The sequence below is a fragment of the Varanus komodoensis genome, unplaced genomic scaffold (genome assembly GCF_004798865.1).
Source record: "Varanus komodoensis strain SLA01 unplaced genomic scaffold, ASM479886v1 scaffold36, whole genome shotgun sequence".
Classification (NCBI taxonomy): domain Eukaryota; kingdom Metazoa; phylum Chordata; class Lepidosauria; order Squamata; family Varanidae; genus Varanus; species Varanus komodoensis.
In genome coordinates this window covers 7905465-7928874 of record NW_025335873.1, presented here as the reverse complement: position 1 = coordinate 7928874, position 23410 = coordinate 7905465, and the positions used below count along the sequence as shown (strand labels likewise).

Here is a 23410-nt window from a genome sequence, read left to right as displayed (position 1 = left end):
GCTGGTGAACGCGGCTTAGCCCTGGCTCGGCACGCTTGGCCTGGAGAGCAGACGGAGGGGAGATGGACAGCTCTCGACAAGAACTCGGAAAGCTCTCCCGGAGAGGAAGGACAGGATCTCCCCTCGATCATCCCAGAGCGCAGGACGTGGCATGACGGGCTCATGCCGGATTCCAGCCAGATAGCAGGAAGTACTTCCTAATTCTTAGAGCAGTACCAGAATGGGACCAAAGACCTAGGGATGTGGGGGGCTCCCCCACACTGGAGGCGTTCAAGATGCGACTGGAGAGCCGCCCGAGAGGGATGGCGCAACTCGGCATTCTGAACTGAGCAGGGGGGTGGGCCCAGTGTCTCTTTGGTCCCTTATTACTCCTCTTTTCCATGATTCGGGGATAACCCAGAGAAACGCAGGAATCTGCAAGCCCTTGGGGTGAGAAGGCGTCTTTGGGGACACACAAAAGCAAAACTCCTTTTTTTAGAGTGCGGCTCGCTGGGCTCGGACCTTCTGCCTCGCAGGCGGACACCGCAACCCTAATCCGAGCGATGTTGTCGGAATTAGCACGGGCATCGTGCTCGTATGATTAACCGCCTCTCGACAGTTAAAAGACTGCCGTTCTGGCATTGAAAGGAGGAACGCTGGACTGTGATGTGGTGGATTTCGGATCAAAAAAGCCGTCAGTGTTTGAATGGGTAGCACCTCGAGAGCACTCACACATGTCGACCACCCGTCTCCTCCCCTTCCTGGCTCATCACAGGGGGGGCTAAGACCACGAGGGCCCCTCCGGCAGCTCCGACATCGCAGTTTGCAGACGAAATAGGAATGCACCCAGTTTCACCTTCCTAGGTGCTCAGAAATTAGGCACCGTTGCCTAACGAGAACTCCAAGCTTTCCCAGATGTCCCAGTGGAGCCACCTAATCAATGTGTCGCTGCTGTTGTTGTTGTTGTGCTTGTTGCGAGCGAACATTTGTGGCATCGAGGCAATTCAGCAGATGCCGCACATGGACTCTGACATTCCCCGCCTGAGTTCTCTTTGCGGCATGTGACCGTCGCGGGAAGCCCAGGCCCCGGAGGTCGCCGATGGCAGCGCGCCCCACGGATGCTGTGCGCGCTCCTCCTGCCCCCCAGCAATGACGGGTGGGGCGCAGCATGTCTTCAAGGAGTGCTCTGCGCGCCAGACAGCATATCCTCACCACACAGCCGCTCCTGGGGGTGTGCAGAGGGCCAGTCCCCGCAGGGCCCCGCGTCTTACGGGTGGACGGGGGCGTTCGCAAAGGGGAGAGGGCAAACCCAGGGAACGCCTAAAGCATGTGCGAAATGAAAACCAGGAGCTCTAGGATCGAAGCTGGGAGGGCATTCCTCAGCAGCCGGTCTCCACACCACACTCAGAAGCTTTGGGCACTTCTGCCTTCGGAAAGGTGGCTGTGAATGCCACCTGGGGCATGTTTCTCCTTTGAGCATGGCCCCAAAGTCCCCCTCTCTCCTCTAAAGCAGAGCATGTGGGGGGGGGGGGCTTCCTTGTTGATTAGAGCAATGGCACTTGGAGGGGGTGTTGAGCCCTTCCCTGCCCCATAGCCTACCTGAACTAAAAACGCACATTCACACAAGCACTTGATGCTTATAGCTTTCCCACAGGAGAACGAACGGCAGGCTCAGGGGTGAGGTTAAGTAAAGGAAAAGGAGTACAACCAAATGGCGAAATACCTTCTATCCCGTAACTGCTGCTCTGCTCAAAATTGGTGCTTTAAATGACAACCACCACCTTGAAATTCCGGGAGGGGATCTCCTCCATCCCTATTTGTTTTGGCCTTCCTTTCAGTGCACAAAGGAAGATCATATGGACTAACTTCTTGAACAGAGGGATTTGGTGGGAAGGGATGGACTTATCCAAAGAAAGGAAAAGGAGAGCCCTTCTGTTCTGCTTTCTATCCTGCACTGCCAGCATCTGCAAATACCATCTGTGGAGGGGCAGTAAAAGCAGAGCCCCCCCCCCCCGTTTTGCATGCAGAAGGTTCAAACTTTAGCATCTCCCATTAAAACAATCAGGTAGCAGGTGACATGGAGCAAAACCCCAGGAATGGGTTTCTCATCTGAGCTGGTGGAACTAGAGGGACAGCATGCAAGACGGCCTCCTAGGCCTCATGCTCGGAGAGGCTAAAAGAAAATACAGAAATAGGTGTAAGGTGTCTGCTTTTGCCACCTTTTAGAGACATCCAACCAGCACCTCTTCATGCTGGTTGAATGAGCAAGCCGCTCTGTGCCGTTCTAGGAGGCACCGTCTGCAATTCCCGCCGAGCTTGGAGGGACTTACTCCCAGGTAAATGTCACGTACGCTGGGCCTGCGGAAAGATGAGCCTCAAATCAAGCCAGAGCTTTCCCTGGGAGCAAAAATGGCAAAAGTGAGGCTGCTGTATTTTGAGGATGTCCCTGGAGAAGGCCGTCGTGTGCCGGGGAAGATGGAGGCCAGAAGAAGCGAAGGAAGACCAGAGGTGGGGTGGATGGACTCCATCATGAAGCCACAGCGTGGAGTTTATGGGCGCTGAGAGGGGCTGCTGGAGCTCGGAGATTCCCACTCATGGGGTCACCATAAGTCAGGGGTGACTGGATGGCACCGGCACCAACAAATATCTGGACAGCACGGCAGCTTTTGGGGGGCGCCCTCCTCCTGTGTGAACCGAAGCCCACAATGCTCAGGTCCCTCTTGCTGGGATGCAGTCAAGAATCAGGAAAGGCCCCAAACTTTTTGCATGTTTCAGTTTCCCATGCCCCCTGCGGCAAGTGCCCATGTTCCTTTCTTCCTTGCGCGCTGATGGAAAGGCAGAGGGGGTGCTATTTCAATGAATCTGGGAGGAGGAGAATGAGCTGGCCCTCTTACCTCCCGATGGAAGACTCTACCTCCTTCCCCCCGCACGACTTGGCTCGTCCTTCACTGCTGAGATTTTCTAAACGCCCACAAAATTTTCATTTCCCCATTGCCCCATTTTCTTTGCCTCCTGGCCTCTCCTGCAGTTGCAGAGGAGTAAAAATGCAAACATATCTGAAACTTTGCACTTTCCTCTTTTTCTTCTGGCATCACGGGAGTCTCTCCCCCGCCCCCCGCCTCGCTAACATTTTTTAAAGCTCTTTCCTAAACTGTACGAATAACTTTTCTCCCCCTGCATTTGTCCCGGTCAAATCACAGCTTGATTTCATCATAGTTTCCAACACACTTAAACCAGATCATGTGTGGGAGGCGCAAATTGCAAGGATAAAGTAGAACTGTTGAGTGGATGAGCTGAAATTCTGAGCCAGAAAAGGTTCTACTTGTAGGCAACATCCGTGACGTCCCACTAAAACTGGGGTCCTATTTGGAGTCCCAAATCTGTGCATTCGCTGACATAAAGCGATGCCCCCCCCCATGATTCCTGTTGCATCAGACCCCCTGGGCCACCTGGAGTTGCCCCAAATTTGGAAAGGTCCCTCTCTCCCCACACATACATTCCTTTTAACAAACAAGGGTTTCTTTAAGAGACGGGGCCCTTTAAAGACATGAACATATGTTAAAGCAAATGTAAATCTACATTATGCAAATTCGTCCCTTTTTGTTTTCTTTTGTGGGTCTGAGCCCCATAACTATTTGGTATCCACACCTCTCCTTTGCATTTTAAAGCAAATGCACCTAATTTTGCACTATCTTCACCGAACCAAATTTGCATCCTGCGAATTCACGAGCTTCCGAATTTTGCCTTGGAGTTTGCCAGTTGAAAAACACCAATGTTGAGGAAAATATTAAAAATTCAAAATAATATTAGGAAAACTGCTTGCATGCAATTATTTAAGAACATTCATGTGAGCCTGAAAAAAAATCACAACATTCAGGAGGAACTGAAGATGGAAAAGTTCCCGAAGTTTGTGAGTATCCAAATTTTCAAGACCTGAAATAGTAGAAATGGAGAGGAACTGGAAGTGACAGAGTAATTTAAAATATGGGATCAAGCTGGTGGCCTACATAATGAAAGATGGCTGGCGCCCCGGCCTCTGCCTTCTAACTACCCAGTTTACTTTCTGGTACAGCTTAATTGCATTCCTAGTTTTGTCTTTTGGAGGGGGTCTAATTAAAAAGTGGATAGTTGCTCAAATTGTCCCTTTTCGGGGTTTGCTCTCTTGCTTTCTGCCTGATCTTGAACAGGCGCGTGCATGCTGTAGTGTACCAACACATTAGCACACACGCACGCACCTACATATTAAGGCACCCAGTAAAGTCCAGTTTCCACGTCACACAGATATTTCGAATTGCTGGTGTTCTCTTGGCTTTACAACAGGCCACCCGCTGTCCATCCAGTTGGAGCTCAGTGTTTCGTGCACCTGCCTAGAAGGCTGGCCCAACTGTCTCGCTCGTGGGGTGAGCGGCAAGCCTCACATACAGAAAAGCCGAAGCTTTCCCCAGAACCGCTGGTTCTTTAACTGGGAGCAGGAGGGTAGAGCAGTGAGGACTGAGTCAAGCAATAGGGGATTGGGGGGGGCAGCACAGGGCTGCCGCCACCCCACAGAATCCGCTGCCTGGGGCAGCTGCTTCACTCTAATCGCAGGGCTGCCTGGGCCAAGTGTCCTCGACTGGGGACAACACTTCTCTGTTCGAAAGGGTGTCCAGTCCAAGAGGCGAAAACCTCCAGAAGGCAAAGCCTTCCAGAGCCCAAGAGCGCCCATGTCCTGCCCCGGCTTTGGTGCAAGGGAGAGAGGGATCCCCACCAAATCAGGTGGATGCAACATTCATGAGCAGAGCCATCCGTGCCAGGATGCCGATTCTGGTTCTGATGATCCGAAGCTCGCACACACAAACCTTACATGATTGTGCGGGCCGCATCCGAAGTTCATGCCACTCAGAGCAGACCTGGTGGAATGAATGGGATCTGTGCTTTCTATTCATTTCAATGTGTCTACTCTAAGTAGCACTAACTTGGATGCGGCTTTGCATCTTCTTTTTGGGGGCTTTCTCCAGAAGGGTAAGTCTATGCAACTGGTTAAAATTCAGCATGTCACACAGGTATGATTATGATAAAAGCTTGGCCTGTTACAGTGTCTTCCAGATGGTGCTGAACTGCAAGTCCTATCATTCCTGACCATTGCCCAACCTAGCTGGGAGTTCACATTCAACGAGGCAACGAGAAACACCTAAAGAGCCATTTTTCAGCTTTGCCTTCAGTAGAAGAGGAGGAGGAGGAGGAAGGAAAAAGGAGACAGAGAAACAACTTCATAGACAAGAGTTCTGTTTAGCCGGAGACTCTCTCAGACATCTCCACAGCATGGAACTCATGTGGGAAAGGAAAGAGAGACATTTGTTGTGCAAATGAACAAGCTGGCCAATACCAAAAAAAAGCACGAAGCATCTCCTTTAAGTCTCATATATGAAGATGCAAAGGTCTTTCTCTCTTTCTCTCGTGTTTTTGATCTCTTTCTTTTCTCCTTTGCAAAGGGTTTTGTTAAGACTGCTTATCCAGCTCCTGAATTAAACACTTCTAAAGGTTCAGCAACTGAACTCTCCAAAAGGGTCACCAGATTTGTTCCTAGAGACGCTGCTTCTCTTTCCAAGAAGGGACCTAGCTCCAAGCAGAATCCAGCCCTGTTCCTGCAGCGGTCCCCTAACCCACCCGCCTCCAGCGTCAGCCAGAGCGATGCTTCGGGCTTTTGTAAAGCTGCACTTCTCACAGATGCTGGGAAGGACCTGTCCTGAAATCACTGGGACCTGCGCACGGCCCAGGCGTTTCAGAAAGGGCTGCAAGCAACCTAGCAGAGAAAAGGCAACCTCTCCAGGCATCTTATTCTGGATAGGAGGGGTGTACCGAGACAGCCCGGCCTGTCCCAGGAGATGCTTCTGCAGGTCATGCAACCTCATGTTGACTGTGGTCTGTTTCTACAGTTTTCCTACAACTGGCACTCCCCAGATGTTTCGGACCATGACTCCGAGCACCCCTGTCCATTCGCCTTGCTGGCAGGGTTATGGGGGTCCAAACATCTGGTTTCCCAAAGGCCGTTCTGCATGGTCTGCAGCACCCCCTCTCATCTCCGAGGCGTGCATAGAAGGCTTGGCTGCTCACCTCCACTGCCACGAGATCTTCCCCCAGAGCAGCTCTGGACTGGAGCGCCACAATAAAGACCCCTTCTGCCAGCAAACATCGCCCGCGCCATCTCCGCCATCCCCAGGTAGGAAAAATGCCCCCTTCCAACCCACTGATGCCCAGAGCCAACCATTTGGGCTAAACAGACCCATGGGCCCTTCTAATGCAAATGGACCCCGCTCCGGTTCAATTCAGCCCTTTATGCCCAATCCTAAGGACTAGAAACTTAATTTATGTTTGGGCAAAGGGCCCTTGTTTAGTGGTAGAGTTCTCACTTTGCATGCAAAGCCGGATCCTGGTGGCCCCAGTAAAACTGGGAAAATTCCTGCCAGAAACACTGGCCAGTCAAGTGACTCTCTTCCAGTCAGGGGTGACAGATACTGGGTGAACTGGACCCAGGGCCTGGGGCAGAGTGAGCCACCATCCCATGTTCTTTTGTTCCCTTCTGGGAGGGATTCCCAGTTGGTTGGAAGAAGACAGACAAGAAACAGCCCTCCTTCTCTGGCTGATTCTGCGCTTCAGGGGGTCTCGGCCCCGTCCTTCCCTCCCTCCCTCCCTCCCTCCGCTTCACGCAGTTTGCCCTTTTCCAACGGCATCCAAACATCTGCGGAGCCGCGAGACCAGATGTGGAGCCGAGGGCCGGCGCCTGCGAGCACTCGCGGCCACCCCGGGACGACTTACCTGCTCCCATCACCACGGCGCTCGAAGCCGCCAGCAGCAGCACCGCAAGGGGCCACGCAACCTCCATGGTGCCGGGACCGCCTTGCCGGATCCTCGCTCGGCCGCTCCTAGCCCGTGTCGAGGGGCAGGGGTCCGGGAACACAGCGCTCTGCCGGGCCGCGGCGTTTCGCGACAGGATGCAAGCGGCGCCGCCGGGCCGTTCTCCACTCCAGTGTCAGGGAGATCCGGGGATCGGAGGCGACGGGAGAGCAGGGCAGGCGCCTCGGGGCCGGTTGGGCTCACCACGCGGGCCGGCTGTGCCTCCTCGGAGCGCCACTGCCTGAATGCTGGCCGCTGGCCGTGCTCAGCCCTGATGACCCCCGAGGCAGGAAGCCGACTCCCTTTCGAGGGAGGCTTGCCAAGAGCTGGGCCTGCCAAAACAGCAAAAGGAAATGCGGCTCTTTGCGGCTTCTTCTTTTTTTCAGACTTCTTCAAAGGATGCGGTCCGCCCCCTCCTCAGCTGCTGGTCACGCACGGCTTGGGAGGGGGCGTTTGCGGCGGCCCCGGGCGGACGCCGGGCGGAGAACGCGCCAAGCGCCTCGCACGAGGGCAAGCCAGGACAAGGGGTTCCCCGGTGCTGGGGTGTTTTGCGGCCCCTCCCAGGGTCACCCGAAATTAAATCCGGGCGAGAAGGGCAGAAGTAAGGAAGGGTGGGGGACACACGAGCCGCTTTCCGCGAGGCCGTCCTTGGCCTTTCCTCACCGTCGATTTTCAAAGTGCCCCCCCCCGCCCTGTTCTGTTTCCTTCCCCATGCTGGGAAGAGGGGCTGCAAGTCTGAGAGGCAGATGACCCTCATAAATCTACTTTACGACTATGTGGAGACGGAAGAAGCAATTTTGGTAGGAGGAGAGGCTGGAGATGTCTTGAAAGCAACAACACTCTGGGCGCAAGAAGCCCAGCCTTGAATGCCACAGGCTCCACCCCCCGTGTCTCCAGCCCTGAGCTTCATGAGGACTAGCAACCTTGTTCGTCATCTCAGCATGAGGATAACGAAATGGGACGAGAGGAGTTGCTGATGCTGACAGTTCTCTCCTCCCCACCGCTCCCCCAGCACCGTGCTTCCTTTTCTTTCGTTCCTGTTCCTCCCCTTTTCTGCCAGGAACCCAAGACGACTTAGCCAATTCTCACCCCCTTCCCGTTTGATCGCCACAACCACCAAGCTTACCTGCCTTCCACTATTCAAAAGCCAGGAATGGTGCCCACTTTTCTGGTCAGCTCGGACCTTTCCGATGTGTTTGCTTACCCCCTTCAGCTCCAGCTGGCATGGCACCAGGATGATGGAGGGGGGAATCCATGTGGAGGGTGCCAGCCGGCCGAGCCTCGTAGTCCCACACTAGGCTAGGGCTGGGGAACCGTTGGGGGGGGGGGGCTGAAGGCAGGGGGGTGCGTGGCCGAAGGCAGAAGGGCATTTTTACCAACCCAGCATCTTACATCCAAAGGCTGCTCTGGCCAGTTCTTGAACCTTAGGAAAGATGCTGCAACCGTTTGGAATGCGAAAAACCGAACACAAGTCAGAAAACCCCCAAAAGATCAGTGGGTGCAGCAGAGGGGCACGGTCTCCCCGGACCCCGAGCCAAACCTCACACTAGGATCCCCATCATTCGGTGACGATAACCCTGCAGCGACAGCAGGCACGAGGCGGAGCGCCTTCCCACGAGGAAGTGCCGGGATGGTTCGGCTCAGGGGAATCTTGCATAGGGGGAGACCTGAGAGGGGCTCAGAAATGCACCAGCCGCGGGGAGAAGGAGACCTTTGGTCTTGCAATGGGCCCATCCCATGAAGCCGAAGGGTGGGAGATCCAGGACACAGGAAAGGAAGGAAATCTTCACACTGCACTTCATTAAACTGTGGAACTCACTTCCGCGGGACAGATCCATGACCACCCATTTGGTCGGCTTTGAAAGGGGACCAAAAAATCCATGGAGGCGAAGGCGATACAACTGCCTGCAAGATGCATTTTCTCTTGCTTTATGGGGGAAACACACATGCTGGGTTACTTTTAAAAATGGGTTTCTTTCCAACCAAATGCGGAGACATGGTGACAAATTAAAACGAAATGGCTCAAATGTTTGCGGATTCTTTGCCCCTCAGGATAAAACAGCCCACTGTGGAATGTGTAGCAGGATTCTTAGAAATTCAGACTCATTTCAGGCTAACGAGGATTCCCCTGACGTTCCTTTTAGGAACAGTCTTACTATCCTGAATTCAACACGTGTCTCTTGGCCATAGCCTGCCGCCTTTCGGGCAGCTAGGGAAAAGCAAGCAGGATGAAATATTTCCGATGGAACGGCACAGGCACGTAAAATTCCAGTCCCTGTGCACAGCTCTTTCTCGTTATCCTGCGGAGATTGCTAACCTCACACCAAGAATTTCCTGGATACCTTGCTTTTGTTTTTCCAGCGAAAAAACACCGAACTTTCTAGGCATTTGAAGTTCCCAGGTTACTTTGATTATGATCCTGTTTTCAGACTCCAGTTCCTCTAAACACCTTCTCTTTCCTCTTGGGCTCAGCCAGCTGGCAAGGGAATGGGAAAGAGATACTGGACTCGTACACGTACAGAGGGCTATTGGAGGCGGCGATCTGGCCCAGCAGAGAGAGATGGGAGAGAGAATCTTGAGCTGTAGCCCAAGTTCTGCGTTCCTTATTTTCTTATTTGATGCAGCTACCCTCGTTCCTTGATTCTAAAGGTACGTTTCCATCTCTCTTAGGTTGTAAAGTCTGAAATAGTGTGGACAGGAGCAGCTGAAATGCTCAACATGTTGGAGCAATTCCCGAAGGAGCAAAGGTCTGGCATTGATTAGCTTTGAAAGCTCTTGAGGAAAACACCCAGCCGTTCCTTCGCAGTACAGGTCTTCCTTGGCCCGTTGCAGCTAACAAGACAGCGTAACTCTAGAAGACCTCCAGCAAGCTGAAAGATCAGCCTCTGCTCATGTGAAGAGTGCTCAACCCAAACTGGAAACTTCTCTCCAAAGCTTTCCCTTTTAGTAACACTGCAGTTTCCACCCTCTCTTGCAATGCTAGACCCCAGCGCGGTGGTCCCTCGAGGCTGATTCGTGCGAGACCCGGGAAGACCCAAGGGAAGGCAGTCTTCACACTGCGTGTACTTGAACTATGGAACTCACTGCCACAAGATGTAACAACAGCCACCAATGTGGATGGTTTTAAAAGAGGACCGGACAAAAATTCATGACATGTTAGGCTATCCATGGCTATTAGCCCTGAGGGCATATCTAAGTCTTTTCATAGCGGTTGCTGGGGAACCTGTGGCATGCACTCCAGCTGGTCTGGAGTAACCTCCAAGCATTTTGATTGATTTGACCCTTCTGAAATCCCCTTTCAACTTTCTCTTTACCACCTTCCTCATTTTAGCAAGTTTCCTCTGTGGACTCACATGGGGCAGTCTTAGACTTCTTCGGAGAGTTCTCCCCTAAATAAAAATGTTCAATTTGACAGTGCTCTGGACACCACTTCCAGTCGGTCCAACAGCAGCTGAATCTTGTGTCTGGTCCTTGTGAGAGAAACAGAGAAGCCGCTTCTGCAAAGACCGAACGGCAAGGCAGAGGACTGGCCTGAGCCCTGAAACCATTTTTTCACCCGGAAAGAAACGGCGCCTCGCCACATCCAGCTACAATCATTTGTTCAAGTCTAGAATAAGATAAAGGTGGGAGGGGGCCCAGGCCGGCAGACGCACCAGGCCTCGTAGGCGCCACTCGGTCGACCTCCAGCGAGGCCTTGTAGGGCAGCCTGGCTTGGGTAGCTGAGCTCTTCCCAACCTGCCCCCTTTGCAGAGGTCTTTGTCCGCCGCTGACCTCGCTTGGCCCGTCTCGGGCTGCTGCCTAGAAGGGATGCGCTGGCGCTGCCGGGCCGCCTTTCCCGCCCCTGTGAAAACGGGAGGGGGAAGCCTGGGAGTGCGTGCATTGGGGGGGCGCCGTATCCTCCCCGACATTCCAGGCACGTGCCGCGTCCCACTGCGGCTCTGCAGACGGGGCCGTCGCTCTTGGTCACCGCTGGCGCGCTGTTCCTGTTTACCGCTCCGCAGCCTCAACTTTATTTGATGACTTGGACTTCTGAGCATGTTTTCACAGTCCGTTTCCTTCCCCGGCCTCCAGCCTTGCCAGACCTCAGCGTCTTCCCAAATCCTCTTGCCCCCGAGCTCAGAGGCAAGCCGCTTGCTGGCCTGCATCAAATTGCCAGGAGGACGTGCGGAGCCGCATCCAATCCTTCGGAGGGTTCCCACGGCACCCAGCAGCAGTGGAACCACCCTGCTCATGCTCCCCAGCAAGGGCTCATTGGGGGCACACTGCTTCTGAGATTGGAGACCATCTGTGGCCTGTAAGACGAGGAGCCGTGGAAAAGCTTCTTCCTTCAGGAATGGGTCCGTCCCCTAGGAAAGCCGTCCAAATTGGTGGCTGTCGTGACATCTCTTGGAAGTGTAACTCCATGGCACGAAAACGCTCTTCCTTAAAACTCTGCTGAGCCTCCCACCTGTCATCCTCCTGCAATGGCCCCCCTGGGGCCGAGAAAAGGTGGTCCTGCCCCCTTTCTTCACCCCAGGCCCCTGCCAGGACAAAACGAGCAAAAGGTCTGCTATAAAAGCCCTGGCACTGTCAGAACAGCTCCAGACTTAAGGCCGGGTGCCTGATCTGTTCAGACATCCATGTTGCAGGTCCTGCTTCTCACATACACCTTAGAGGCTCAGGTGTTCCTGTCCTTTGCAGGTACACTCTTTGAGATGCTAAGGGATCACCTGTCCTGGAGCGTCTTTCTGTGCTGTGCTGCCTTAACCCCATTCAATTCCTATTGCTCTAATCCGCCCCAGCTTACTTTCAAAGTGCCTTGTACAGACCCCATCTTGGTGGTCCCTTCAGGGGCTGTCGACATGCTGCGTGTATTTCCTGTACATCGGAATAAGCGGTAAAGGATCTTTTGGTTGCACACCCCCAGCAGACTCTCAAAGGGTCTTTTTTCAATTCGCCGTTTCACTAAAAGAAGCAGCTCCTGATTTTGTAAGTTTTCCTCCTTGAGCTGCTTCACCCCTTGATGCTTTTCGGCTAACATCCTGTGGCCTCCTGTCATTGTCCGGAGGTGGTGGGGATCGCCGTTTCTGGAGTCCAAGCCCCAAGGTCCTCCGATCTCAGAGCCCTGACCTCGACAGCCAAGACGCTGCCCTGCCCTCTTGCAGCTGGTGTGGAAAGGATGGCCCCAACGGCCTCTCCAAGGAGAGGAATGCACCTTGGAGAGCAAACCGGGGAGCCTGGCTCATTCGCTTACCTGCACCAGTTCCTCCTGGCGCCACACCCTCCCTGCCGTCCCAGGCCTCACCTAGATGGCTGGAAAAGGCTTCGTCGAGGAAACACCGGCCCCAAATCAGCCGATATCCTCATTTCGGCGCCTCCCTTGCACTCTGGGAAGCTTCCACACACTGGCCCACCCCGCACTGCCCCTTTCTGCTCTTCAGAAGACCACCACGTCCCCTCTTGGAAAGACCACCGCATCTGCTCCGCGGGCTCAGCTATCCCTGAGGTTTTTGCCCAAAAATAAAACAGGAGTTGCTTTTAAAATAAATCAGGAGCTAAGCTTGGGAGACACAAAGCCCCTAAGCCTATTTGTCTTACCTTTAGCAGACAGAATCCCCTTTAAGGTGTTATTACACTTGCAGCTTTCTGATTCTGACCAACAAGAAAGACGCTATAGATTTTGGGTTTCTCATCATGGCCCATGGGAGGCACACATCTTTGGATTTTCCAATCAATCAATCAATCAATCCAGCGATCGATCTATCCTTCAAGGAATGCGCTCCCCAGAGAGGTACGCCTGGCACTGAGCTTATACTCTCTTCGGCGCCAGGTCAAAACCTTTTTATTCAAGCGATATTTTACAAATTAATAGTTTTAATGGTTCTTGCAGTCGCTTTTGCTTTGTTTTATTTTGATTCAATCTGATCTATTTGTTGTCTATTTATTGTTTTACACTGTATTACTGTTTAATTTGTTATTGGGTGTTATTAGATGCTTTAACTTGTCCTTCTAAATTGCTGTAAGCCATCCTGAGATATCTGTATAAAGGATGGCATACACAAGTTTTTAATAAAGAAATAAGAGATAAGAATAAACTTGAGGCAGCTTACATAATCCTCCTCCTCCTCCTCCTCCTTTCAGGCTTATCCTCACAACAGTCCTGCGAGGTAGGTTCGGCTGAGAGTCCATGACTGGCCCAAAGTCGCTCAGTGAGCTTAGCAGCTATGTAGGAATGCAAGCCAACATCTCCCGGATCCTGGTCCAACATATTCTGTGCCACACTGGTGGCTTCCACAGTGTGTTTTCCGCACATCATTTCCTGAACCAGGAGAGAAACCGCACACACAAAGACACGTCTTTTACACGCTTTAATAACGATACGATAAATACATTCAGACGGTGGGCCAGACTCGGGGCCTTTAAGACTCTGGGCAGGACAATAGAGGGGCCGCACCGATCCTGCCCTTTCCGCTGATAAAGATTAGAAAGCCGTATACAAAAGACAGAGAGGGAAGGAGACGACGAGAAGAATGGTCACTTTAGAACGCACCAGGTGAGTGTAAAAGATTTCCCGTGGGGCCGCAGAGCCGCCGAGAGGCCCGAAAGAAAAATAGGCACAGCGTTGTAATAGGAACCTGCCCCCCAGGTGAGACACGCCGTCCTGGATTCGCACTCCCCACTCTCCCCTCGTCTGTGCAAAAGCAAGTAGAGGCAGTTCAGTGAAAGCGTGAAAAATGGAGATTTGCAGAAGAGAGGAGCCACCCATGGGCTACACCAAAGAAAAAGGCACGTGTTTTGTGGCTGCGCGAAGACATTCTGAGAGGATGCTGCAACGGCAGAAATGGGGTTGGGGAGTCATGCAATGTTTCCCTTTGCAAGTAAGAGGTAGTCTGGCCTTCAAGAAGGCACCTTCCCCAGGTGAGAATTTGCAAGCTTGTTCTGTCTTTTAAAGGCAGGATACACAAGGGTTTTTTTTTTGGAAGGGGGGGAATATAGCCACTGTTCTGAATTCTTCTTGGAGGAAGGGTTCAAAGTGCCGGTGTCAGGGCTGTACCACGGCACAGGTGGGGGCTCCCACTATGAAATAAATCCATCCTCCATCCCAAGCTACCCCTTCCACACATGCAAGTGAGCTCGCACATGGAAAGCTAGCAATCCAACCTTCCGCTGCGGCTTTTTCCGACCTGCTGGCTTTCCGTCTGCAATGCGGGAATTGGAGGAGCGTCTGAGCATGTGACGCCCGAATTGGTGTGGTGCGTTATACCAAAGCAGCAGTATTTCTCCACAGGCTAGAGGAAAAGACAAGCTTTCTTTAGTCAGAAAAATCCAGAGCCCCTTCTCTGTGCTTCCTAAAAAAATGAGAGGGTCATATACATATGTATTGCAGCAGAAAAACACAGAAGAGGTGCAGGGATTCCTCCTCCGGTGGGGTGCGGATGAGAAATTTGCCTCTGTGGAAAAGCAACATTCAGAGCAGACCGAGAGAAGCAAAAACCTTGGAAAATCTCCAAGGTGAGGGTTTAGCTCTTGCTTTTAAGAATATCACGGTCCAGTCTTCACCCTGCTCAGGAGTTCTGCCAAATTATCAGGATTAAAGTGGGGGTGATGCGGCACTTGGGCCTTTTATAGAGTTGTTGGATGATTGGGCCACGATGAAAGAAGGATGATGGAAATATATTCCAACAACATCTGGAAGGGAGGACTACCAGCTCCCTATCCTGGGAATTACAGCAGCCTTCCCCAACTTGGCGCCTTCTGAACAATGCAAGACTACAAAGCTCATCATCCTCGACCATGCTGAAGATGACGTGGGTTCTCTCTGACACTCTCTGGAAGGTGCTGGGTAGGGGAGAGCGGCATAAAAGAATGCCTCTTCCCCCACCAAAGCGAACAGCCCGCCGGCTTCTGCTCCGGACTGGGGTATAACGGGGCATTTCCTGCCCTTAATCAACCTTTGGAGTGAGGAACGTAGAACAATTTTTTCCTGTTGCAGCTGCAGCCACAGAAGAAAAAATAAAAGATTAAACTATCTCGGACTCATGAAAGGGAATTTTACTTTGGAGGGAGGCCTTGGGAGCCAAACACAATGTCCTCGAAGTTTCCTCCATGAAAACAGGATGGAGTCACTTCCGTTGTCTCAACCCCGAGATGAACCCGGAGATGCCGCAGACGAGAGAAGAGGATGGCTGTGGTGCCGGCATGTTTGTGTGTGCGTGTGTGTGTGGGGGGGAGCGGCAGGAGCTGACGTCCGGCGAGTGGGGAAGGTGGGGGGGAGGAAAGGGGGGGTCCGAGGCCGGGAGGGGGGGTCCGTCGGCATTTACTTCAGGGCGTCCAGGTGGGTGCAGACCTGCTTGAACACCTCCTCCACCGTGCCTTCTGCATTCAGCTGTGGGCGAGAGAGAGCGTTTGTGTCTTGCTCCAAGTTGCTTTGCCCCACCTTGGCACCCACGGCGGCCCTTTGCTTTCAAATCCGCTCCCCTCCTGACCGCTGCAGGACACCAAAGGTGGTGCTTCCCTGGCAGATCACATCCACCCCTCAACACCCCCCCCACCACCATGCAAGCCCAAAAGAACATCAGCTAGCACTGCGACGCCACAGGGCTACCAACTTAGGTGGCTTCCAAAGGGGATCAACCAGGAGGAGGCAGCCAGCCAAGGCCTTCTCGCCTCAGCCGCCAAGGGCGACACGGGCCGGACGTTGCGTGCAACTGGATTCCAGCTGCTGGGAGCAAACTGCTTTCCAATCTGCCCCGTGGGCTTCCAAAGGGTGGAGGGTCACAGGGCCGAGGAGCTGGACTTTTTCAGTCCAGGGGCCAAGAAGCTCTTGGGCACAAACACGAGAGGGTGAAGCCAAAACAGAAGCTGACTGCTCTGCTCTGCCCCTAATTCAGCCTTCCAGAATACAGGAAAAAACATCACCAAAGCTGGGAAAGGACCCAACAGTTGGTTGTTGGAAGAACAGCACGGGGCCGGCTGTGGAGAACAAGGATGTGAGGTTGTGCAGCCCTGACTGATGGGCACGGAGTTGGAAGAGACTTGGAAGATAACCTAGCCCAGCACTCGCTCCCTGGAGCACGTCTCCTTGGGGGAAAGCTGTCCCGAAAGCGTCTGCTTCAGTGCCACCAGCAAAGAGAACCTCCCGCCCGCATTGGCTGGGTTCAGACAACACTATTGCTATTCACAGGCTGAGTATGGGTAGCGTTTGACCCATGGCTTCCTATTCCAACCTGGCTTATGGTGCTGTCTGAATCCAGCCAAACACAATCAAGCGGCGGTTTATGAACCACCAACAACCCACAGCTCCCATCTCCAACAACCAACCGGGGGCCCTTCTTGGGTTATCTGTCGTCAGCAGCAGTGACAACCCGCACCGACCCCGGGATGTTTAGCTAGAAAACCAAGCCTTCCTTGGCTTCTTTCCGCAGTCAAGCCCAGCGCGAGACGCCCTCCAGGCGCAAGGCAGCAGTGGCGGCGAACTGCTTGCGAGCCCGGGAGGGAGGCGCTTCCTTCCTGCCCCCCCCACGCCGCTCCCCCCACTTCTGCCCCCACATCCCGGCACCGTCTTCGCCTGCCTGACGGTGACTCATCGCCTCGCTATGTCCGGCATCTCTGCGGGAACTTCCTCAGAGCGATGAAAGAAATTTGGGCATCTTCGGGGGACGCTCCAGCCAAAGCGTCACCCCCCCCCGTCCCAAGGCTGCCAATGCTGAGCCCGAGGGGCCCGACCTCTGCACGGGGGGGGGGGGCTGTGGCTCTGTGCTTTGCATGCAGGAGGGCCCCTCCCCACCCACTCCCATTCCCACCTGGGCCCACCGCTGAGCAGGGCCCGGAACCTGAATCGCCCCATTCCCAGCCCTTGCTCTGAGCCGCTGGCTCTCCCTGTTTGCCGGGCAGACCTGGGCAAACAGGCTGCTGGTGACCTTAGACCAGCTTCTCAGCATGGGTAACTTTTTGTCCTGTTCGGCTTTGCGGGCAAATTTTAAATTGCTCGTCACAGCTGCCTGCCGATCCTTGTAGCTGAAGCATTCCTTCGAACCTGGGTTTGGTCCTTCTGCTTTTCTAGCTTCTGGGCCACCTGTGGTGCCATAACCCCAGCCGATGCTTCCATCAGCCTGGACTTTGTGTGCATAAACAGGGAATAAAGATGGCGTGCGTGAGCGGCCCATCTTGCCCAGTAAGGTGAGGGCATTCCTGCTTCCAGGCCAGTTTGAACCCATCGTGGGTTCATCCTGCTAGGATCAGCCAGGGGGCCTCCTAGAGACTGGCCTTTCCTGGGGGGCTTGGGAGCATCTCCCTGCTGTAGGCCCTGTGACTCCCTCCCTGGCCATCCGGGGGCACGTGAAGGCCTTCCCTTCGCTGGCGTTCTGGCCAGCCGAGCCGGTTGACTCCCCTTTCCCCTCTGCCGACCCTCCCTGAATTGGACGCGAATCGGGTCTGGGTTCCAACCATCTCACAATATTCCTGCTCGTTGTTGTCATTCAAAGCTCGCATCCTGCTTTGGAAAATTAACCCTGAAAGGCAGTGCAAAAGCGCCTGACCGTTCTATCAGGTCTGACTGCAGAATGCAGCCTCCTCGGGGCAGAGACCCGGGACTGGGTCAAGCACCACGCACATGGCAAACCGTGGCCACCGCTCCATCCCTTTCCTTCCTCGTTGTTGCCACCGCCGTTGGCATTATCCTTGTGTGAACAAGGAGACAAGTTTTGGGGTAGATGGGGAACAATAACACAGAACACAGCAAGGTCTGCTTTAAGAAAGCTGTTAGCTGTCCAGAGACGTTAGTAATTGGACAGCACACAAATCTGAGAGAGAGAGAGAGAGAGAGAGAGAGAGAGAGAGAGAGAGAGACGGGAGAGAGAGAGAGAGAGAGAGAGAGAGAGAGAGAGAGAGAGATGGTCTTTGGCCAGGGCGACTTAATTTATATTGTTTTATAGGATGCTATTTATTGATGCTTGTGAGTCGCCCCAAGGTTTCGGCGAATGGGGCGGCATAGAAGTTCCCTAAATAGAGAGATAGAGAGAGAGAGAGAGATAGCCAGCCAGCAAGGGAGCTTAAGCTGACGGGATGCCCAGAAGCCTGCTCCAAGCTTTCTGGGGACGGACGTACCTTGCGGACAATCCCCCTTTTCTCATAAAAGGCGATGACGGGTTCCGTGGCTTTGTAGTAGGTCTCCAGGCGCTTCTTGATGGTCTCCTCGTTGTCGTCCACCCGTCCGCTCGTCTCGCCGCGCTTCAGCAGCCGCTTCACCATCGTGTCTTTCCCGGCGTCCACGTAGAGCAGCAGCGTTGGGGCCGTGATCTGCGGAGACGAGGAGGAAGCATGCGGCGGATCAGGGCCGCCTCAGCAAGGCACTTCCAGCCTTCCCGGAGACACTTTGCCCCAAAACGGGGTCCGGGAAATCCACCTCGGATCTGGCGCTTGAGCCAATCCACCAGCACTGGCCACGCTGCCTGGGGATGATGGGGGTGCTGGACTGGGACTCAGGTTTGAGCCATGAAGCTCACTGGGCCTGGCATGGCGTCCAAGTCTCAAGCGCAGGATTGTTGAGACGATAAAAGGGAGAGAAGGAAGATCATGCAAGCGGTCTTGGGGAAATGGCTGGCTATAGAATACTAATAATATCCGAATAAGTGCCAGTTTTGAATTATTATAGAATTATGGGTGAACAGAAACAAATGTACTATTATGACTTTGTGTGTTTGTTTCTTTGTTTATTTAAAGCTTTTATATCCTGCCCTTCACATACTTTGCACCATTTGTATGGTGCCTTTCCCCCCCTCTTGTGGGGGACTCAAGCAGCCGCCTTCATTCTCCTGTGCCCCATTTTCTTCCTCCCAGCAACAGCCCTGCGAGGTAGGGTAGGCTGAAAGTCTGTGCCTGGCCCAAAGGCACCCAGCAAGCTTCCCGGCCGAGGGGGGATCTGAACCCAGATTTGCCAGTTCCCCAGTCTGGCATTCTCACAACCAAGCCACACTGGCTCTCAACGAGAAGCGCATTCGTGCGCTGGATCAGCAAGCCATTGCCCAAGGGTGCCTGCAGTGGCCGTTCCTCGCCAGGCGGAGGCTTGGAAGAAGGGGTGCACTGCCCCCTAGTGTTGCTTCCGAGCATGACAGGGAGCAATGCCCAGAGCATCGCTAAACATTCGCGCAGCGTGCCTTTGGGGAGCCCTTCCTCCCTGACTCGGCCTTGCTGCCCCAGACACAGCAAAGAAGGATGCTACACCCAGAAGTAACGGAGACCCTCGAATGCTGGGAGAGTGTGTATTATTAAGGTAATATTAATACAATTGAGCATTAAACTGGGAGGGGTAAATGCCTGGCAGCTACCTTTTGCAATGCCCAGGTCAACTGCGGTAGCCCCTCCTTTCCAAGGCAAGCCCAGATCCCCCCCGGGAGGGCCACCCCACCCTCCCTGCCCCACCGTTACCTTCTTCTCGAACTCCTCTCCCTGCTTCACCTCCCGGGGGTAGCCGTCGATCAGGTAGCCCTTGGAGGAGTCCGCCTTGGCCAACATGGCATCCCGCAGCATGTCCAGGACGGTGTCCTGGCGGGAGAGAGGACGACGGCCACCATGTTGGTGTGGAAGAGCGCTTGCCCTGCACTGCACGGGGGCTCGGGCGACACCGGAGCCCCAGGCCTCGCTCAGGCTCCAGAAGAGCCTGGATCTCACAGCTTTCGGCCTCCGCTCGCCAGCGTGCCTGCAGCTGAGGATGGTGGGGCTGGTCTTCCTTTTGACCGAACAGGGTCTGCGTACCACAGGAAAAGGGGACAGGGGCTGCGAGCGCTGGGGGGCCAGGCTGGGGGCGGCACCCAAAGGTGGCCTCACGGGGGTGTCCTGGGAGCCCGTTTCAGGCAGGAGAGGCAGCGGGGAGAAGGGTAGGGCCGGATGAGTTCAGCCCCCTACAGACGTGCTGAACGACACCTCCCATCATTCCCAGCCAGCATGGCAGTTACCTGTGCTGGCTGGGAATGATGGGAACGCAACACGGCAGTAGTGTGGCGAATGGGGAAAGGCCGATAAGGGCCCGCCTGGGGATGCATGAGCGGCAGGATCCCTGTGCCGCATCTCCTGGCACCTCTGGATAGGGCGGGGGGTCTCTCCCGCCTGCCCCCATTCCTTACAGCCGCAGACTCACCAGCGGGACCAACTCGCCCTTCTCCATGATGGCGGACAGCTTCTTCCCTCGTTCGGAACCAGAGCTGACCTCTGCCCTCAGGAGGTCACCAGTGGACAGGTGGGTGTAGCCATACTTCTGGACAATCCTCTCGCACTGGGTCCCCTTTCCCGAGCCCGGCCCACCTACAACCGACACAAGGAACTCCACTCATGACATGCCTACCATGTGCGTGTCTAGCCTGTCCCTGAAGACCCTTGCTGACGCCCCCACTGGTTATGCTCAGCCCCAGTGCCTTTGCTCATTTCTTATTTTTAAAATATTTCAATTGTTTCTACCTATTTTATATGCTGGGTGTTTTAACTGTCTTACTGTAAATCGTCTCGGGTCTTCCCTAAAGGTGAGAAACTATGTTAATCGTCCTGTGGCCAATTTAAGTCCCGTGGGTCAAGTTGGGAGAAAAGGAGGCTGTGATGCTGCAGCATACATCGTTTCTTGGGGTCCCCACACCTCCTGGGGCACCCCCCAAAACCCTTCTCTAGCATCACTCTTCGGACATAGCGGGTAGCTTGAAATATCACACGGCCAGCTAAACACAGCCTGGTCGCCACAGAATCGCCCTGCCCAAAATGAATCCCGTCATAACGGTGAGGATGTTGTAGCTGATGCATTTGGTTTGCTGCTTCCTTTTTTTACTGGGAAAGCAGGATGGCAAAATCTGGGAATAAAGACGGATCAAATAGACTAGACTAGACAAAACAGGCAGACAGAGCTATAGCTTCAAGCTTCTCCCAAAGCTAGCAGCCAATTTCTTGCTGGCCTTCTGCAGGTGATTACGTTCTTCCCTGGTCAAGCTGACCTAAGAATCCATGGAGGGTGAGACCCCAAAGCCGTCCTGGGGAGCTTGGAAATGAGCTTCCCAAGGCCGGCAATAAGCATGCAAGGAGACCACTCACCTACTACAAAGATGATTTTGTGGTTTTTCAATTTTTCTGCAGGGAAAGAGGGAAGAAAAGAAGGGTAAGTGTGAAGTTCTTGAGAGGAGCCGGTGTAGCTCTTCTCGGGATGACTGACAAAGAAAGGAAGCATTGCTGCCAAGAGAAAGGTTTTAGGGGGGGTTTCAAGCCTCGCCTGATGCTGCAGACCCAAGGACCAGAGAATGCCCGACTTTACCTGTGCCAGCCGTCGCTGCGCTCTCGGCTAGACAGGAGCACTCGGAGCCCATCTTTCCAAAATCGCTGGCCCGCTCGTGTCTTCCGTTTTGCTTCTCTTCCCCACCCCTGCCCCATAATGGCCCTGTGGGTTTGGGTTGGGTTTCACGTCCCTTTGCTCGGCCACTCCACCCTCCCAGCTGTGACTGGGCACAGCCACAAGGTCCTTGTGGTTCAGCATCCAGCGCAGGTCGCCATGGAGATGGTTGCTAAGGGGCAGCGGATACCAAACCTCGACGGCTCCGCAGAACATCTGGAGGAGGCGACCACTGGTGCGAGATGCCAGATGCTCCCTTTTTAAATAGGATCTGACTCAGACCTATCTGCAGATGGAAGAGGAGAATTCTCTACAAATCTCGAACCAGCTGGGGGATTCTGGGAGTATGTTTCTGTGGCCTTTGCAGGGCACCAGGTTGGAGAAAGGCTGCTCCGGAGCATGGAAAATTTCCCAGTCCGAGATGGACGGAAACCTAATGACAGCGGAGCAGCAGAGCTAAAAATAAAACCATGGTGCTTTCTGAGTGGCTCGTAGTCCAGGGTTTCATTAGCAGGCTGCGTGGAGAAGGCTGCTTTAATTACAGCTTTCTAGAATTACACCCAAGCCAGGCAGGGCAGGAAAAGGCTCCAGGGGAATTCGGGAGCTTTTGGTCAGCTGCCGGGACAGATTTCCTTGCTATAGCACAAACTGAACATATAGTTTATTAATGTATTAGATTTCTAGCCTGCTTTTTTTTCCTTCTATTTTTTAATCCTCCTTCAGTCTTCTCAAGGCTAAACATGCCTGGTTTATTTATTTATTCTGTTTATTTATTAGATTTCTATCCCACCTCTTTTCAGTTTAAAGAACTCAAAGCATTCTCCTCCTGCTGTCAATTGTATCCCCACAACAACAGCCCTACAAGGTAGGCTGGGCAGAGAGTCTGTCTCTGGGCCAGGGAGCTCCATGGCCGAGCGGGGACTCGAACCCAGATCGCCTGAGTCCCAGGTCCCATGCTCTTAACCACTGTGCCACAGCAGTTCTCATGTGGAAGCGGGCTCCGAGAACTGGAACCACCACCAGCGGGGGATGGAGTGGAGTCAGCTGCAAAGGGGGGCCACAATGGGCACTGACCGGGGCCCGAAGGTGCTACTGGCACCCTAACAAGGCCAACAAGTTGCCCAGTTTATTCTAGAAGACCAGAAGAAAGTTCCCCCTTTGTGTCTCCCCTTTGGTGGATTCATCGGACCCAAAACCGGGTCCAATGAACCAGGCCAAGAGAACGAGACGAGAGCGTCCAAGATGAGAACGAGAATCCACTCACCCGCTGCCATGCTGGGGAAGGCCGGGGCGAGAGGCGCGTCAAGCTGAAACGAGAACAGAAGGCTTGGTTACACCAGGTGCGGCAGACCTGCCCAAAACGAGCTGGGGAAGAACCTGGGTCTGGTCCCGAGGTCGCATCAGGTCCCCTCTGTCCAGGCTGGTGGCGGAGAGCAGCTGGCCAAGCCCGGCCAAGGTTCTGCCCACTCCCCAGAACCCTCCGATGTCACAGAGGTCAAGAGTCTGGAAGGGGCTGCCCAGGTCTCCGCCGCTTCCCTTCCCTTTTCAGCCTTTCCTGATGGCCAGATTCTTTGCTCACCTGCTTCCAAACAAGGGGAGAGGGGGAAGGACGCTTCCATGCAGGGAACAAGGGGAAGAAAATAGCTTTGCCCCACTGCCCTTGAGGGGCGGGCAATTTGTGGCCATGGGAGATGGGAATCATAGAATAGCAGAGTTGGAAGGGGCCATGAAGGCCATCTAGTCCACCCCCTGCTGTTGCAGGACACCACGTGACACCACCCCACTCCGATGGCCGTCCAGTTCCCTCTTGAACGTCCCCAGTGTGGGAGAGCCCCCCACCTCTGCAGGCAGCCGGTTCCACTGTTGTGTTGCTTGGAGTTGGACTCCAACCTACAAATTGCCCACCGTTGAGATCTATTATTATTAGATTACACTTCTACCTGGTCTTTCTTATTTTGGGTGGAACCTAAGGTGGCTCGCACGATGGAGATATTTGGCTCTCCTGAAAGGTACACAATTGTGGTTTCTGGACAGGACGGAACCACCCCAGAACTGTTTCTTAGTTCTGCTCTAGTTGAGGGCAGAGCTGGGAAAAAAGAGTCGGAGCCGAGAAGTCCTTCCTTCATACTCTCAGACTTCACTAGCCTGACCCATTCAGAAATCTGGGAATACGACTCCCATCAGCCTGGCCTGCGGTCAGGAAACCCGGGAGTTGTC

The 23410-nt window shown here is 53.9% G+C and overlaps 2 protein-coding genes across 4 annotated transcripts in view; both read right to left on the bottom strand.

The window, feature by feature from the left end:
* ENG (endoglin) overlaps positions 1–7127 on the bottom strand; it is a 44845-nt gene extending 37718 nt beyond the window's left edge. The window contains exon 1 of one of the 2 annotated variants that reach the window (XM_044439916.1): positions 6775–7127. In XM_044439916.1, coding sequence (XP_044295851.1) covers positions 6775–6841 — 67 coding nt within the window. In that variant the 5' untranslated portion in view covers positions 6842–7127. The remainder of the gene's footprint in view (positions 1–6774) is intronic. The other variant, XM_044439917.1, reaches the window with a different exon arrangement.
* Positions 7128–13184: 6057 nt separating this feature from the next.
* The window catches only part of AK1 (adenylate kinase 1), a 31923-nt gene continuing 21697 nt past the window's right edge, over positions 13185–23410 (bottom strand). Inside the window, exons 9-14 of one of the 2 annotated variants that reach the window (XM_044440141.1) lie at positions 22458–22500; positions 20902–20937; positions 19967–20130; positions 19258–19374; positions 17938–18129; positions 13185–15217 (exon numbers count right to left, since the gene is read on the bottom strand). In XM_044440141.1, the coding sequence (XP_044296076.1) occupies positions 15149–15217; positions 17938–18129; positions 19258–19374; positions 19967–20130; positions 20902–20937; positions 22458–22500 (621 nt within the window). In that variant the 3' untranslated portion in view covers positions 13185–15148. Of the gene's footprint in view, positions 15218–17761; positions 18130–19257; positions 19375–19966; positions 20131–20901; positions 20938–22457; positions 22501–23410 lie in introns of those variants that run through there. The other variant, XM_044440140.1, reaches the window with a different exon arrangement.